The 18090-nt window shown below is 45.3% G+C and overlaps 1 protein-coding gene across 1 annotated transcript in view; it reads left to right on the top strand.

Moving 5' to 3' along the window:
* The first annotated feature begins 17700 nt into the window (after positions 1-17700).
* Positions 17701-18090, top strand: part of Actg2 (actin gamma 2, smooth muscle) — a 42674-nt gene continuing 42284 nt past the window's right edge. The window contains exon 1 of the mRNA XM_004668277.2: positions 17701-18040. Coding sequence (XP_004668334.2) covers positions 17894-18040 — 147 coding nt within the window. The 5' untranslated portion in view covers positions 17701-17893. The remainder of the gene's footprint in view (positions 18041-18090) is intronic.

Genomic DNA, 18090 nt, shown 5'->3' with positions numbered 1-18090 from the left:
ACCCATTTTGGTTTTCCAAGGTAGGGTCTCACTCTAGCTCAGGCTGACCTGGAATTCAGTATGTAGTCTCAGGCTGGCCTTGAACTCACAGTAATTCTCCCACCTCTGCATCCTGAGTGCTGAGATTAAAGGTGTGTGCCACCACATCCATCTTCTCTCTCTCTCTCTCTCTCTCTCTCTCTCTCTCTCTCTCTCTCTCTCTCTCTCTGTGTGTGTGTGTGTGTGTGTGTATATGCACATGCACGTGTGTTTGAGAGTGACAGAGACAGAGAGAATGGGTGTGCCAGGCCTCTAGCCACTGCAAATGAACTCCAGATGCATGTGCCACCTTGTGTATCTGGGACCTGGGGAATCGAACCTGGATCCTTTGGTCTTAGAGGCAAGTACCTTAACTGCTAAGCCATCTCTCCAGCCCTTCTTTTTGGTTTTTAAAAATATTTATTTATTTGCGCATGTGCGTGCGAGCGAGAAAGAGAGGCAGATAGAGAGAGAATGGGCATGCCAGGGCCTCTAGCCACTGCAAACAAACTCCAGATACATATACCACTTTGTGTATCTGGCTGACCTGGGTCTTGCAGAATCAAACATGGGTCCTTAGACTCCACAGGCAAACACCTTAACTTCTAAGTCATCTCTCTCCAGCCACCCTGTCCTTTTTTGTTGTTGTTGTTGTTGTTTTGGGGTAGGGTTACCCTCTAGCCCAGGCTGACTGGAATTCACTATGTAGTCTCAGGGCAGCTTTGAACTCACAGTGATCCTCCTATATCTGCCTCTCAAGTGCTGGAATTAAAGGCATGTGCCACCATGCCCAAATTTTTTATTGACAACTTCCATGATTGTGAACAATATCCCATGATAATTCCCTCTGTCCCCCAACTTTTTTCTTTGAAAGACCATCATATCCCCTTCCCCTCTCAATCAGCCTCTCTCTCTTTTTTAAAACTGCAATGGTATCCAATTCATTTTATAAGTTAGAATATTTTATTTATTTATTTGACAGAGAAAGAGGGAGAGAGAGAATGAATGGGCATGCCAGGGCCTCTAGCCACTGCCAATGAACTCCAGACACATGTGCCCCCTTGTGCATCTGGCTAACATGGGTCCTACAGAATGGAACCTGGGTTCTTTGGCTTTGCAGGCAATTGCCTTAACTGCTAAGCCATCCCTCCAGCCCCAGTCTCTCTTTTATTTTAATGTCATGATTTTTTCCTCCTATTATGATGGTCTTGTGTAGGTAGTGTCAGACACTGTGAGGTCATGGATATCAACGTCATTTTGTGTCTGGAGGAGCACATCGTAAGGAGTCCTACCCTTCCTTAAAACAGGGTCTCATTCTAGCCCAGGCTGACTTGGAACTAACTGGATTGCCCAGGCTTGTCTCAAAATCAGCAATTCTCCTATCTTAGCCTCCTCAGTGCTAAGATTAAAGGTGTTTACTACCACACCTTCCTTCCTCCCTCCTTTACTCCTTCCTTCCTATCTTCTTTATTGTTATTTTTTAATTAATTAATTAACTTACTTATTTATTTTGGTTTTTCAAGGTAGGGTCTCACTCTAGCCCAGGCAGACCTGGAATTCACTATGGGGTCTCAGGGTGGCCTTGAATTCACAGCAATCCTCGTACCTCTGCCTCCTGAGTGCTGGGATTAAAGGTGTGTGCCACCAAGCCCGGTTTATGTTTTATTTTTTTGAAATAGTGACTCTTACAGCCCAGACTGGCTTGTAATCAGTATGTAGTTGATAATGACCTTGAACAAACTGGAGCCCTCCTGGTTAGCCTGAGGGCTAGTATTAGAGACCCTGCCCTGCTCAAGAGAAACTCTTCTTCCTGAATCAGCATTGGGGCTGGAGTCTGAAAATATGAAGTCTGGCTTTGCTATAGTGATGTGTCCTGGAAGGCACCAGGCTTTATGACTTACATTAGTAGTCCTCTGAGACTCAAGGTGATACTTTCCCCCTCAGTTAACTATCAAGAGCTTAGAAATCATTATGCAGATTTTGGTATAGGTCAGAATGGGGGGCTGTGGTGAGGCAAGGAGAAGCACGATTCCCAGCCCTGCTGTGACACAGAGGCAGCTTGGCTCTTCCTCCTTGCTCCAGGCACTCTTAACTCTGCAGGGGAAGGGTGCTCTCTTCTCCACTCTGCATCATGCAGCTTAGTTAACAGCTTCATTAGCTTTGACCTGACTGTTGCAGCCGCCTTTTACCGGGGCTCTGTTTTCAGTGTTCTTTCTGGTCTGCATGTTGCAGTCATCTGCACATTTCCGGTCTTGCTCGGAAACCTGCCATGGCTTCCTATTGCCTGAAGCCTCAATTAGCCTTGATCCACAATTGTTCACCCATCACCACAGACATTTCCTTTTGCTGTTATTTAGTTTGTTTCTGAGATGAGGTCTCACTCTTTAGCCCAGGCTGTTCTGGAACTTACCATATAGACTAGGCTGGCCTCAAACTCAAGGCAATCCTTCTGTCTCAGCCTCCTGAGAGCAGTGATTATAGGTCTGGGACCTCATTACTATTTCACATTTACTTCTTTCCTCTGACTATGTAGTCAAATACCTGGGGGAGCTTGGGAAGTATCTCGGTGCTTAAAGGCCCTTGCTTGAAATACCTGGGGACCTGTTAGAGATAGTAATATCCATGCTCTACCTAACATCAGTTAAACCCAATCTCTGAGGTGGGAACCCACACATAATTGTTAATTGTGGTTCTGTTTTATTTTATTTCCTTTAAAGCTGCTAGGATTCTCAGTTGCAGCCAGGGTTGAAAACCCTGCACTAGTAACTTATGACTAAGAATAGGCTGTCATCAGTATCCCCAGGCAATATTTAGCAAACCTGTGCCTGCATGCATCATGCATCGCAACCATATTGATCCCCAGCTGATCATCATACTGACATACATTTCTTACCTCTGCCCCTGTGCACAGATATCCATGTGGCAAAATGAGTGCAGGAAGTCAGCTAGTCCCCATCTTGGCACCTGATCCTATCTGGCCATGCAGAGGTTCTTTGCCTGGGATTGGTTCTGTCTCTCATTTCACCCTCCCTTTTCCTCTCTTCTGAGCTGTTTGGTGGTCTGGGCTATGAAGAGAAATGGAGCCACTACTGATCTAAAGGCACAGACCTGCCAATGCACTGCAGGCCAGTGCAGAGTCTGCAGAGGGGATGCTCTGCTGGGGGCAAGGCCAAATCGCTTAGGGCATCATTTGTACAAATCCTAGATAAACAGAACCAATAAAAGAAAAGAAACCCTTGAGCCTTCCAGTGCTTTCGAGGATACCAAACACCTTAAATGGCAGCATGAGAATATTGGGGAGATAACTCAGTCAGTAAAGTGCTTGTCTTGAAAGAATGAGGACCTGGGTTGGATCCATACAATCCACATTAAAAAAAACTCTTTTTTTTGTTCAGTTTTTGTTTATTTATTTGAGAGTGACAGAGTGAGAAAGGCAGATAGAGAGAAAGAGAGAGAAAATGGGTGTGCCAGGGCCTCTAGCCAGTACAAACAAACTCCAGATGCATGCGACCCCTTGTACATCTGGCTAACTTGGGTCCTGGGGAATTGAGCCTCAAACCAGTGTCCTTAGGCTTCACAGGCAAAGGCTTAACCACTAAGCCATCTCTCCAGCCCAGAGCCCACATTTTTAAAAAGCCAGGCATGGTGTCTCACACTAACAGTCCTGGCACTGGGAATGTAGGTGGGAGGAGCCACAATCAAAAGCTTCTATAAGACCCTCTCCCTGGAGTGCTGCACAATCAGGAGAAACAAAGGTTCAACAGCCAGGGAGATGGAAGGAGAGCTCCCCTGCTCCAGGGAACTATAGGGCTAACTACAGATCACAAGACAGGGTACTAGATGGCACAGACAGGGTACTAGATGGCACAGACAGGCTATAGTCATCAGGACAGGGGTCATAAACTATAGGTAAGTTTGAATTATAGCAGTCACCCCAAGGACAACTGACCATAGTTAAACATTTACATTGCCTTAAATACCTGTAGCCCACCAGTAATGGAAAAGACCCAAAGTGATATCAAACTGCCTGTTGGAAAGATAATAAAAAAGACACAGGCTTACCCTAATTGGAGCAGAATGTAACAGGGTGCTAGGGGACTAGGAAAGTCCTTGAACCCAAAACCCTAGGTTTGTTTCTAGTTTTAATTAAATAACTGAATAAAAGGACTGAGAAATAATTATTAAATTATTATATTTATTGAGGAAGCACAGAGCCAAGGAAGGCACCCATGTGGCTAGAGATCTCATGTGGAGGACCTGGGACAAAAAGCGCAGAGCTGGGTGTGGTGGTGCACCCCTTTAATCTGCTGCTCTTGGCTGGGTGATTTCTACCAGCAATGCAGACCTGACTGCAACAGTGAAATGGTACCAGAAGTTGGGTTGGGGATGTGTGGGAAGACCCTAAAGAACCTGGGGACATCGAAGTGTCAGATTCTGAAGAAGTTGTTTTGGAAGAAGATATGACCTCCCCTCCCTTAGCAGCAGTTGTATCTCCACCTCCACACCCTGAAGTATTACCCTCTCCACCCTTGCCTGAGGGAATTAATCCCTCCTTTTTGAGGATTCAACAGGAGGTGCTGATGCTTCTCAGTGCCCACCCACCTTTGCCTCTAGGCCTATAACAAAGCTCTTAAACTAAGCAGGCCCCTAAAGGTGAGATAGGAAGTGTGACTCAAGAGGAGGTGAGGTACACCCCTAAAGTACTTCAGGAGTTTTCTAACTTGTACAGGCAGAAGCATGGAGAATATGTGTGGGAATGGATTTTAAGGGTGTGGGATGATGGAGAAGGAACATACGATTAGATCAGGCTGAATTTACTGAAATAGGCTGATTGAGCAGAGATTTTAGATTTAACACTGCAGCTTGTATAGTTGGAAGAGGTGTCAAGAGTTTATTTGATTGGTTGGCTGAAGTATGAATCCAAAGATGGCTTACTGTGAATGAGCTTGAGCTGCCTGATATCCCTTGGCTTAATGTTGATGAAGGGATTAAAAAGCTCAGAGAACTTGGAATGCTGGGCTGGATTTGCCACGTAAACTCATCTCTGCCCCCACAATGGGAGCATCCAGAAGATGTGCCCTTCACTAAGACTATAGAAACAGATTTGTGAGGGGAGCACCAGGATACTTAATGTCTCCTATCATTGGTCTTTTATGTAAAGAAGACCTCACAGTGGGAGCTGCAGATGCTGCATGAGTTGATTTAGATGCAATGGGTATAACTGGATCTTGGGGTAACAAGGGCTAAGTGCTAAATTGCCAAAGGTGGGGTGAACGTGTTTTTCGTAATAGATAGCATAGGCAAAATTATGCACATTCTTTACTTGTATGAACCTCTGGCATTGGCTGATTAATCATGGTGTTCCCAGAAGTCAAATAGATAAGAAGCCTACTGAGTTCCTTCTTGATCTGCATTAACAGAAAAGTTCCAGAGCAAGGGAACATAAAGCCACTTTGAATTACAGCAACAGAGAATCAAGACCTCTTAATCAGTTCCCAGACTTGAGCCAGTTTACAGATCCTGAGCCCCTTGACTGAAGGGTTGGCCGGGTTCCCTCAAGGAAGGGCCCTCCTACAACCCCCAAAAGTTTCAATATTAAGCTTATACCTATCTTTCCTCAGAGGGCCCTGCAGCCTTTTGCTAGGGTAACTGTACACTGGGGGAAAGGAAATAATCAGACCTTTAGGGACCCACTGGACACTGGCTCTGAATTGACATTGATTCCAGGAGACCCCAAAAAGTACCATGGCCCTCCAGTTAAAATAGGTGCTTATGGAGATCAGGTGATCAATGGAGTTTTGGCTATGGTTAGCCTGACAGTGGGTTCAGTGGGCCCCAGAACTCCCCCTGTGGTTATTTCCCAAGTCCCAGAATGCATAATTGGGATAGATATACTTAGGAGTTGGCAGAACCTCCACATTGGTTCCCTGACTTGTGGAATGAGGGCTATTATGGTTGAAAAAGGCCAAATGGAAGCCATTGAGGCTCCCACCACCAGGGAAAATAGTGAATCAAAAACAGTATCACATCCCTGGAGGGATTTCAGAAATTAGTGCCACTATAAAGGACTTGAAGGATGCAGGGGTGGTGGTTCCCACAACATATCCCTTTAACTCTCCTGTTCAGAAGACAGATGGATCCTGGAGCATGACAGTGGACTATCAGAAACTTAATCAGGTGGTGACTCCAATTCCAACTGTTGTACCAGATGTGGTTTCTTTACTTGAGCAGATTAACGCATCTCCTGGTTCCTGGTATGCAGCTATTGATCTTGGGAATGCTTTCTTCTCCATACCTGTCCATAAGGACCACCAGAAGCAATTTGCCTTCAGCGGGCAAGGTCAGCAGTATACCTTTACTGTTTTTCCTCAAGGTTATATTAACTCTCCAGCCCTGTGTCATAGCTTAGTTCACAGGGACCTTGATTGCCTGTCCCTTCCACAAGGTGTCACATTGGTCCATTATATCAATGGCATAATGCTGATTGGGTCAAGTGAGCAGGAGGTGGCAGCCACTCTGGAGTTGCTGGTGCAGCATATGCGCATCAGGGGATGGGAAATAAATCCATCCAAAATTCAAGGACCTTCCATCTCAGTGAAATTTCTAGGAGCTCAGTGGTAAGGTCATGTAGGAATATTCCTTCTAAGGTGAAGGATAGGCTGTTGCATTTGGCCCCTCCTTCCACTAAGAAAGAAGCACAATGTCTAGTGGGCCTATTTGGATTTTGGAGACAGCACATTCCTCACTTGGGTGTCTTATGCTTTTCCATATACCAAGTGGCTTGGAAAGCTACTAGTTTTCACTGTGTTCCAGAACAAGAGACGGCTCTTCAACAGGTCCAGGCTGCTGTGCAGGCTGCTCTGCCCCTTGGGCCATATAATCCAGCAGATCCGATGGTACTTGAGGTGTCAATGGCAAATAGGATTGCTGTTTGGAGACTTTGGCAGGCCCTCATAGGTGAATCACAGCAAAGGCCCTTGGGATTTTAGAATAAGGCCCTGCCATCATGTACAGACAATTATTCTCCATTTGAGAGACAGCTCTTGGTCTGCTATTGGGCCTTAGTGGGTACTGAACATTTGACAATGGGCCATCAATTTACTATGCAACCTGAGCTGCCCATTATGAGCTGGGTGTTATCTGACCCACCAGGCCATAAAGTTGGACAGGCACAGCAGCAGTCCATCATCAAGTGGATGTGATATATGCATGATCAGGTTCGAGCAAGCCCTGAAGGACGGAGTAAGTTACATGAGGAAGTTGCCCAAATGCCTGTGGTTGTTACTTCCTGTTACAATGCCTTCTGTTCCCAAGCATGCACCTATGACATCATGGGGTATGCCCTATGATCAATTGACTGAGGAAGAGAGGACTAGGGAATGGTTTACAGATGGTTCAGCACATTATGCAGGCACCTCCCAGAAGTGGACAGGTGCAGCATTACAGCCTCTTTCTGGGACAACTCTGAAGGACTGTGGGGAAGGGAAGTCTTCACAATGGGCAGAACTTTAGGCAGTGCACATGGTTGTGCATTTTGCTTGGAAAGAAAAATGGCCAGATGTGCGGTTATTCACTGATTCATAGGCTGTGGCCAATGGTTTGGCTGGATGGTCCAGGATTTAGAAGGAGCATAATTAGAAAATTGGTGAGAAGAACATCTGGGAAAGATGTATCTGAATAGAACTCTCTGATTGGGCAAAGGATAGAAACATACTTGTGTCACATGTTAATGCTCATCAGAAGGTGACCTCATCAGAGGATGACTTTAATAATCAAGTAGATAAGGTGACCCATTCTGTGGATAGTAGTCAACCTCTTTCCTCAGCCACCTATGTCATTGCCCAATGGGCCCATGAACAAAGTGGCCATGGTGGCAGAGATGCAGGTTATGCATGGGCCCAACAACATGGACTTCCACTAACTAAGGCTGACCTGGCTACAGCTACTGCTGAGTGCCAAATTTGCCAGCAGCAGAGACCAACTTTGAGCCCCCGATATGGTAGCATTCCTTGGGGTGACCAGCCAGCAACCTGGTGGCAGGTTGACTACATTGGACCTCTTACATCATAGAAAGGGTAGCGTTTTGTCCTTACTGGAATAGATACTTATTCTGGGTATGCATTTTGCCTTTCCTGTATATAGTGCTTTTTGCCAAAACTATCATCTGTGGGCTTATATAATGCCTTATCCACCATCATGGCATTCCACACATCATTGCTTCTGTTCAAGGCACTCACTTCACTGTCAAGGAAGTATGGCAATGAACTCATGATCATGAAATTCACTGGTCTTACTATGTGCTTCACCATCCTAAAGCAGATGGCTTGATAGAATGGTGGAATGGCCTTTTAAAGAAATAGCTACAGTGCCAACTAGGTGGCAATAGCTTGGAGGGCTGGGGGAGTGTCCTCCAGCAGGCTGTATATGCTCTGAATCAGCATCCTATATGTGGTACTGTTTCTCCTATAGCCTAGATTCATTGGTCCAGGAACCAAGGTGTGGAAATGGGAATGGTCCCACTTACATTGCCCCAAGTGACCTATTAGCTAAATTTTTGCTTCTCATTCCTATTACCTTATGCTCTGCTGGCCTACAAGTCTTGGTTCCAGAGTAGGGAGTGCTTTTGCCAGGAGACACAAAGAACATTCCATTGAACTGGAAGCTAAGACTACCCCCTGGTCACTTTGGGCTCCTAATGTCCTTGAGTGAACAGATTGAGAAAGGAGTTACAGTGATAGCAGGGATGATTGATCCAGACTACCGGGAGGAAATTGGACTGCTCCTCCACAATGGAGGTAAGGAAGAGTATGTCTGGAGTGCAGGACATCCTTTAGGGCGTTCTTAGTGTTACTATGCTCTGTTCTCAAAGTCAATGGATGACTGCAACAACCCAATCAAGGTAGTGTGACAAATGGCCCAGATCCTTCAGGAATGAAGGCATGGGTCACCCCTCTGGGCAAAGAACCAAAACCTGATGAGGTGCTTCCTGAAGGTGGAAGAAACCCAGAATGGGTAGTAGAAGAAGGCAGTTACAGATACCAGCTAAGGCCACGTGACCAATTACAGAAATGAGGATTGTAATTGCAATGTTTCTGTCCTACCTTGATACAGAGTGTTTGTACATATCTACACAATATTAAGATTATATCACTAGCTAACTGTTGAATTTATATTGGACCTATTATATTAGAGACTAAGCTTTGTGTTGGGGGGAAGGTTTTGCGGTTTCAGTTGAACGTGGGATAGTTATACCATGTTAGACAGAATTATGACCTTGTTACTGTTTTCATTTGGAAATTAAGTATGGTGTAAGGAGATATGGTTTGGTGGCAAGTTGGCAAGGGGTGGGCTTGTGATAGTTAAGGTGTTGTCAACTTGATCTGTTTAATAATCCACAAAAATCCCTTTCGGGTGGGTCTCAGAAGTTGCTTTCAGGAAGGATCAACTAAAGGAGGAAGTCCTTCCCCCAGAGTGTGCCCTTCCCCCAGAGCGAGCAGCCCCGCTCAGAGGGGGACTTCATATAAGGAAGCTCTGTATAAAGAGAGCCCTTCCTTCCACTTGGCTGCTGGAGCTGCTCTCTGCCTCCCAGCATGAATTGAAGACCAGCACAGACTGAAGACCAGCATCAACTGAAGACCTGCATGGATCGGAACCCAGCGGCTCCTCAGGAAGCCTCCAGGCCTTCCAGCACCATCTGCAGTGCCGGATTGGGACTGCTGAGGCATCTGGCCATGTGGACTGAGCAGCTACCAGGTTCCTTGATTCGGGCCTACAACTGTTATTGGACTTCCATAAACTAATCCAATAAATCCCCTTTTAAAAATAATTCATTCTAGGGCTGGAGAGATGGCTTAGTGGTTAAGCGCTTGCCTGTGAAGCCTAAGGACCCCGGTTCGAGGCTCGGTTCCCCAGGTCCCACGTTAGCCAGATGCACAAGGGGGCGCACGCGTCTGGAGTTTGTTTGCAGAGGCTGGAAGCCCTGGCGCGCCCATTCTCTCTCCCTCCCTCTATCTGTCTTTCTCTCTGTGTCTGTCACTCTCAAATAAATAAATAAATAATGAACAAAAAATATTAAAAAAAATTCATTCTAGCAGTTCTGTTCCTCTAGAGAACCCTGACTAATACAGTTTTTGGTGCTTGGGGGGGGGGGTCGGGGATGAGGGAAAGGATGGTACCAACATGTGCTCTTTACGTACCAAGTATGTCCATAACTAAAAACCAAGTCTCTGGCTGATAACAATATTTGGGGAGATGCTGGAAACTTTGGAAGTTCTCTCACTGAACCTAGATCTCACCAATTCAGCCGGACTAACCAGCCAGCAAACCCTAGAGATCCTCTCATGTTTGCCTGCCCAGTACTGGAATTACAACCATGGGCCTTCATGAGGGTGCTAAGAATTCGAACTAAGGTCCTCATGTTTGCACAGCAAGCTCTGTACTCACTGAGCAATGTCTCCAACCCCAAACCTCATTTCTTAACTGTAAAGTATCATCCTAGGAGTAATCTGGAATATATAAAGTAACCCCTAAAAATTGAAAGAAGACTAATGATGGGGGAAATTTTATTACTAAATGATACTTATTTATAAACCTGTAAGTTAAAAGAATGTGATGCTGGCCAAAGACAACATTGAGAAGGAGCTGACTTTATTGTTGAAGGAAGAAAGTCTTTAAAGCGTTAAGTTGCCTAAGGCTAAGGGACTGCAAATGAGTGGTTTGGAGTTTCAAATCAATACTCTGACCCACACTGTGAAGTTCCCTTCCTAAAATCCACATATACACATGTGTTCAGAACAGCTATGAGGAGCGATATTTGTAACAGTGATATTGATATGAACTACCAATGGATAGGAATATGGAATGGTTGTCCTCTTTTTTTAAGTATTTTTATTTATTTGAGAGCATATGGGTGAGCCAGGGCCTTCTGCAACTGCAAATGAATTCCAGATGCATGTGCCACTTTGTGCATTGGGATTTTCATAGGTACTGGGGAATTGAACCTGGGCCACCAGGTTTCGCAAGCAAGCACCTTTAACTGCTGAGCCATTTCCCCAACCCCAGTTGTCCTTATTTTTCTCCTCTATCCAGTTTTGCATTCTCCAGAAGTATAACAGAAAACACATACAACATTTATAACTGGGCAAAGGGACAAGGCCTCATATTTTCTGAAACCCAAACTCTGCTGCCCCTTCAACATGGGAATCAGCTAAGACCTTACTCTTGGACAGCCTCAGCAGAAGGGCCTGGAGGAAGCTCGTGGGTGCAGCAGCAGAGGCTTGTCATATATGGGAACCTTCCATGAGGCTGACCTCACTGCTGGAGCCTGTTCAACATAAACAGTGCCTGCGAGAGCCAGTACAGATCTTTGGACAGAGCCTGCTAGATGGTGAGCTGACAAAGAACTGACCTAAAGAGCAAAGTGCTGGTTTTATGGCCTGAAGAAGGCCTGGCTTAGGCATCTGGGTTCAGCAGATCTCTATGATCAATTCCTCAGGAGAGGATTCTACTTCCCAGCCTCATTCTGCTCCAAAAAAAGAACTGCCACAATGGCCCAAGGTCATTTCTGTCTTTTTGTGGGTCTGGGATGTGAGTTATGTTGAACCCACCAAAATGGGTTATTGGTGGGTGACGCTGGTGGAAGAATCTCCTATAGGAAGGGAAGCAAGAGTATTCTTAGACACTCCTCTGTTGTTCCCTCATTTGCTTTGCCATCCCCAGCAGCCTCCTGTTTTCATCTCATTTTACCCTAAAAAATGTCGACTGGAGCCAGGCATGGTGGCACATGCCTTTAATCCCAGCATTCAGAAGGCAAAGGTAGGAGGATCACCATGAGTTTGAGTCTACCCTAGACTATGTATATATGAGCAAAACACTACCTTAAAAAAACAATGTCGACTGTGCCGGGTGTTGTAGCACATGCCCATGATCTCAATATACCAGGAAGCTCAGCCTGAGCTACCAAGTTCAACACCAGCCTGGGCAATACAGTGATAACCAGCCTAAAAAAAAAAAAAAAGATACAAGCCAGGTGTGGTGGTTCATAATTTAATCTCAGCACTCGGGAGGTTGAAGGAGGAGGATCACCATGTGTTTGAGGCCAGCCCTGGGCTTCAGAGTGAGATCAGCATGGACTAAAGTAAAATCCTGCCTCAAAACAGCAACAACAAAAATACATCAAAGCACAATCCCATTACAATATATCACCCATGCTATCGACCATACAGCCACGCTGACACCTTAATCAGTGCTTAGTGCCCTGCATGCCATACTAGCACACCTGTGTCTAGAACTTCTCTTACCTAGCCTAGGGTTCTATACTCCCCACCCCCATACACACTGGAAGCTTTAAACGATTTTTCTTTCTTTCTTTCCTCCTTCCTTCCTTCCTTCCTTCCTTCCTTCCTTCCTTCCTTCCTTCCTTCCTTCCTTCCTTCCTTCCTTTCTTTCTTTCTTTTTTCCAAGGTAGGGTCTCACTCTAACCCAGGCTGACCTGGAATTAACTATGCAGTCTCAGGATGGCCTCAAACTCATAGTGATCCTCCTACCTCTGCCTCCCAAATGCTGGGATTAAAGGTTTGCGCCACCATGCCCAGCTCTTTTTTTTCGAGGTAGGGTCTCACTCTAGCCCAGGCTGACCTGGAATTCACTATGGAGTCTCAGGGTGGCCTAGAACTCATGGCAATCCTCCTACCTCTGCCTCCCGAGTGCTGGGATTAAAGGCATGCACCACCACGCCCGGCTATTCCCAGCTCTTTAAATTTTTTTTAATGGATCCATGGACAACTCAGGGCTCCACCACACAAATATTTTAACTCTCAATTCCTGTGTGGCTCTGAAATCACAAAGCCTCTGATTATGACCTTGAGATCTCAGCTAGCTCAGGAAGATACCACAGAAGGAGAAAATAGTTCTGTGTCAGTTCAAATTCTTTTCATTCCAATGGTAGAAAATTAGAGTACCTGCTTAGTCTTAGTTGGACCCTGTGTCTCCTGTCACCAAGACTTACTTGATATTCATCTCTTGGTTCTTACATGATCAGCATTTGTTCCATAACAGAAGCTTTTTAAAATATTTATTTATTTATTTATTTATTTATTTATTTATTTATTTAAGAGAGAGAATGAGAAAATGGGTGCACCAGGGCCTGTAGCCACTGCAAAGGAACCCCAGACATATGCACCACCTTGTGCATCTGGCTTATGTGGGTACTGGGGAATTGAACCTGGGTCCTTTGGCTTTGCAGACAAGCATCTTAACTGCTAAGCCATCTCTCCAGCCCATATAACAGAAACTTTAACAGCTATTGTTTGATAGCCCATTGTCTTTGTAAATCTAGCAGGAAAATGCAAATTTCTGGGTGCAATGGTTTCAACACAAGTCCTAGAACTGCATTTTTGGGTCATGGCCTTGGTAAAGACTCATCCTTGGGGCAATCATTGTGGCCAGAGGGATGGAGTGCTATGATTGGCCAGCCTGGGTTAACACACTTTGAGAACAGGCAGCACACATCCAAGGAAGATCATAATTGCATTCATAGAAGATGAAATGAACAGCCAGCATGGTGGTGCACACCTTTAATCCCAGCATTTGGGAGGCAGAGGTAGGAGGATTGCCATGAGTGTGGAGCCACCCTGAGACTACATAGTGAATTTCAGGTCAGCCTGGGCTACAGTGAAACCCTACCTCAGAAAAAAAGAAGAGGAAGAAGTGGATACTAGACTCCCAGAGGCAGCAGAGGTCCACCACCAAAGAGGAAAAGCTAGAGCTGACCATCAACCCTAAGGGCAATAACCCATGATGTGTAAGTTAAGAGATATAAATGGGAACTGGCCTTATTTTGTGTATGTGGAGTGCATATACGTGCATGTTCGTGTGTGTGTGATACAGGTTTGTGTGGGTGCATGTATACAAGTGGAGGCCAAAGGATAACCTTGGGTGCCCTTTCTCAGGTCTGCTGTCCACCCCTTTTTGAGACAAGGTCGCTTATTGGTTTGAGGCTCAACAGTTAGACTAGACTAGCTGGCCATCAAGTTCTAGGGATTGATCTGTCTCTGCCTCCTCAGAACTGGGATTACAGGTATGCAAAACCACACCTGACAAGCATGTCAGGGAAAACAACGTGTGTATGAAAATGCCATAATGAGGCCAGGCATGGTGGTGCATGCCTTTGGTCCCAGCACTCGGGAGGCAGAGGTAGAAGGATTACTATGAGTTCAAGACCACCCTGAGAGTACACAGTGAATTCCAGGTCAGCCTGGGCTAGAGTGAAACCCTACCTCACAAAACAAAACAAAATGCCATAATAATACCCATCATACTGTATGCTAATTTAGAAAATAACAGGGCTGGGAATATAGCTCAGTTGTAGTGCACTTGCCTAACTAACATGTGAGGCCCTAGGTTTGATTCCTAGCACCACAAAGAAATAATAAAAATAACAAAATATTTTTAAAATAATATTTATTTATTTGAGAGAGAGAGAAAGAGGCAGATAGAGAGAAAAAGAGAGGGAATGGGTGTGCCAGGGCCTCCAGCTACTGCAAGCAAACTCCAGACACATGTGCCACTTTGTACATCTGGCATGTGTGGGAACTATGGACTCAAGCGTAGGTCCTTAGGCTTCCCAGACAAGTGCCTTAACCACTAAGCCATCACTCCAGCCCAACAAAAATAGTTTTAAACCCACAGGTTGAATGTCAATGCTGTCTATAATGGAGAAATACCACATCTTCTAAATATTAGAAAATGTTACTTAAATTTTTTGTGAAAAGGCTGGGAAGATGGCTCAGGGGCTAAAGCACTTATTTGCAAAGCCTGCTGGCCTAGATCCAATTCCTCAGCACCCACATATGCTGGATGGAAAAAGTGGCACACGCCTCTGATGTCCATTTGTAGCAGCAAGAGGCCCTAGCACACATAGAACACCCATGCACCTGTGGGCATGGGCATGGGCAAATAAAAAAGAATTAAAAGAATGTTGTGAGAGCCAGGAATCATAACTCATGCCTGTAATCCCAACACTTGAAAGGCTGAGGTAGGATGATTGCTGTGAGTTCAAGACAAGCCTGGGGGCTGGAGAAATAGCTCAGTGGTTAAGGCACTTGCCTTCAGACCTAACAACCCAAGTATGATACCCAGTACTCAGGTAAACCCAGATGCACAAAGTGGTACACACATCTGGAGTCTGTTTGCAGTGGCTGGAGGCCCTGGTGTGCCCATTCTCTCTATCTCTCTTCTCTCTTTGCTTTAAATATACACATATTATTTATTTATTTAAAAAGAAAAAAGACAGGCATGGTGAAACACCCTTTTGATTCTAGCACTTGAGAGGCAGAAGTAGGAGGATCGCTGTGAGTTCAAGGCCACTCTGAGATTACATAGTGAATTCCAGGTCAGGCTGGGCTAGAGTGAGACCCTACTTCAAAAAAAAAAAAAAAATCAACATGCTTCTAAATGTAATAAACAAACATACTGAAGAGCTATTGGCAGTTAATGATAGCTGGGGGAGGGGAAACATTTCCTTCAGTAGCATAGCCACTGGTAAATTGCCCATTCTTGGTTAAATAACTCCCTATACATGCTCAGGCGAGCAACTTTAATTAAACTCATTGTATCTCGTTCTCTATCTCTCTCTCTCACACACACACACAAAGACATCCAAATAAAAGAGGAACTAGTTGGGAAGAAGAAGGGGTTCAGAAGGAGTGGGAAGTGAGGGGGACAAGAGAAGGTGATGGGAGAAATATGATCAAAATATATATAATATTTGAAATTATAAAAAAATTAATTTTAAAGAATCACAATGGAAACAAACCTGGACCTATTTCTGGGAGATCCAGATTAGGTAAATTGAAGAGGAAGGACCCACCTGAATGTGGGTGGCCACTGCACAGGCTGGGCGGGGATCCAGACTGCACGCAAAGGGCACGGTGCACTGAGCAGCACTCTCTCTCCTGACCGCAGACATGATGTGATCAGCTGTCTCAAGCTTCGGCTACATGGCTTCCCTCCATGATGGACTGCACCCTTAAACTGCAAGTTAAAATAACTCCTTCCTTACTTAAAAAAATGTAATAGGGCTGGAGAGATGGCTTAGGAATTAAGGCATTTGCCTGCAAAGCCAAAGGACCCAGGTTCAATTTCCCAGGACCCATGTAAGCCAGGTGCGTAAGGTGCTACTTGCACCAGCTGAAGGCTCTGGCAAACCCATTCTCTCTATCTGCCTCTTTCTCTCTATATCTCTCTCTCAAGTAAATAAAATAAATAAATAATTTTTTAATGTAATAGACCAAACCTCCCACTGATATTGAACATCTAAAGGAGTATAAAAATATTGGTCTCTCATACTGTTGGTAGGAGTTTAAACTGGTACCAACAGTTGGCATTGTCCATCAATAGTTCACATGTTCTTGCTTAATCAAGAACTCTAATCAAATGAAAACTCTAAGAATTTTACCATAATAATGAGCACAGTGGCATGTACTTGGTAGCTCCAGCTACCTGGAAGGCTGAAGCCTGAGGGTTACCTGAGCCTATGAGTTCTGGACCAGCTTGGGGAACAGCATAACAATCAATACCATCATAAAAAGAAAAGAGCTTGTGCTTTTCTGAATATGCACAAATAAGCATTTCTAGATGCTGGTCAGTGTCCATTGCATTCTCCTTTGAAAGGTAGGTTTTCTGAGCATCCAGTTGTTGGGGGGGTGGGGCTTGTGAAGTGTAGGAGTTTCTGATTCAGTAATCTGGGGGAAGCCTGAGAAACTGTATTTTGGCCACATTTCTATGTCATGCTTGTGCTGCACGCTGGTGGCCCCACATTTGGAATGGCTGGGTTTGAACATGGAGCAGAGTCAGGAAAGCCAATTGGGAAGTTCAGCTGAACTCCAGGTCAGACAGGTCCAGGCTAGAATCAGAGACGGAAGACACAGTTGAGAAGCACTTTATGACAACCAGGCAGGGTGCTCAGATATCTGGGAAGGGAAGGGACAAAGGTTTCTAGACTAACTCAGAGAAAAGATTGTGAGAGAGGAAAGCAGGAAGTACAGCTTTGTGGAGGTGAAACCATCAGTTTTGGACAGCTGGGCTGGAAGAGCCCAGACTCACCTCATAGGAGCTCTCCAAAAAGCAGTTGATTGATTGTTTTAGTCTCGGTTAGATGTGATGTGTTGTGGAGTTGAAAGTAATTGCCACAGAGATGGTATCCAACATAATAGGGCAGGAAACAGCTACCCAAGAAGAGAATATGAGCTGCACAAGAAAAGCAAGACCCGCAGGACTCTGGAAATTTCCACATGCTTATGAGTCTTGTTAGGTGCACTCAACCTTGAGGAAGGCCTCTGGGTCTGTATTTCCCAGTACTGGGGGGCTGGTAGAGGGAAGTGAAGGAGATGGATGTGAGAGCGTGACATCCACAGGAAGCTTACAACGGCTGGGGACCCCAGGGCAGTAAGACAGTGGAGTGCTTGGGATTTCTTGCCAAGTACAAGTGGAATTTCCCTTCAGCTTTCTGTTGTCCCGGGCTTGTGCCAGCCAAAGCACAGCTACTCATTTGGGGGACACTGCCTGAGGGTCCCATGCAAACCCTGGGGCAGTGGGCAGTAGGCCTGAGGCAGGAGGCGTGGACGGAGGAATCCCACTGCCATTCTTGGTATGGCTGTCTCTCTGGAGCACAGCCTTGTCTGGCCTTGTGCTGGGCAGCTTATAAGGCCTGGTGTGAGTTTTGTTTATGTGAGGACAGTCTAAAAGGAACAAACCACTAGCACCCAGGCAGTTGCCACTTGAATCCTTTTGCATACATTTTTCAAATGATAATTTACTCTACCCACCCTCCCTACACACACCCCCAAGGCCACATTATTGAAAAAAAACACCTTATATGGTAATATTGCTACCACACCGTCAGCTGGCCTTTTTAGGGACTCTGTTTAAAGAAGATCCGCCTCTGGGGTTTTATATTGCTCTGGTACTTCTGCCAAAGACACAGCGGCCCTCAGTCCTTGGAGAAGGACCTCTCACTCCCTTGGTGAGTACAGTCTGGCTTTTGTAGCCTCTTCCTTTCTGACCTCCTGATTG

Source organism: Jaculus jaculus, chromosome 6, assembly GCF_020740685.1.
Source record: "Jaculus jaculus isolate mJacJac1 chromosome 6, mJacJac1.mat.Y.cur, whole genome shotgun sequence".
Taxonomy (NCBI): domain Eukaryota; kingdom Metazoa; phylum Chordata; class Mammalia; order Rodentia; family Dipodidae; genus Jaculus; species Jaculus jaculus.
Note: the sequence above shows the minus strand (reverse complement) of the source record. Positions and strands in the feature narration are given on the sequence as shown.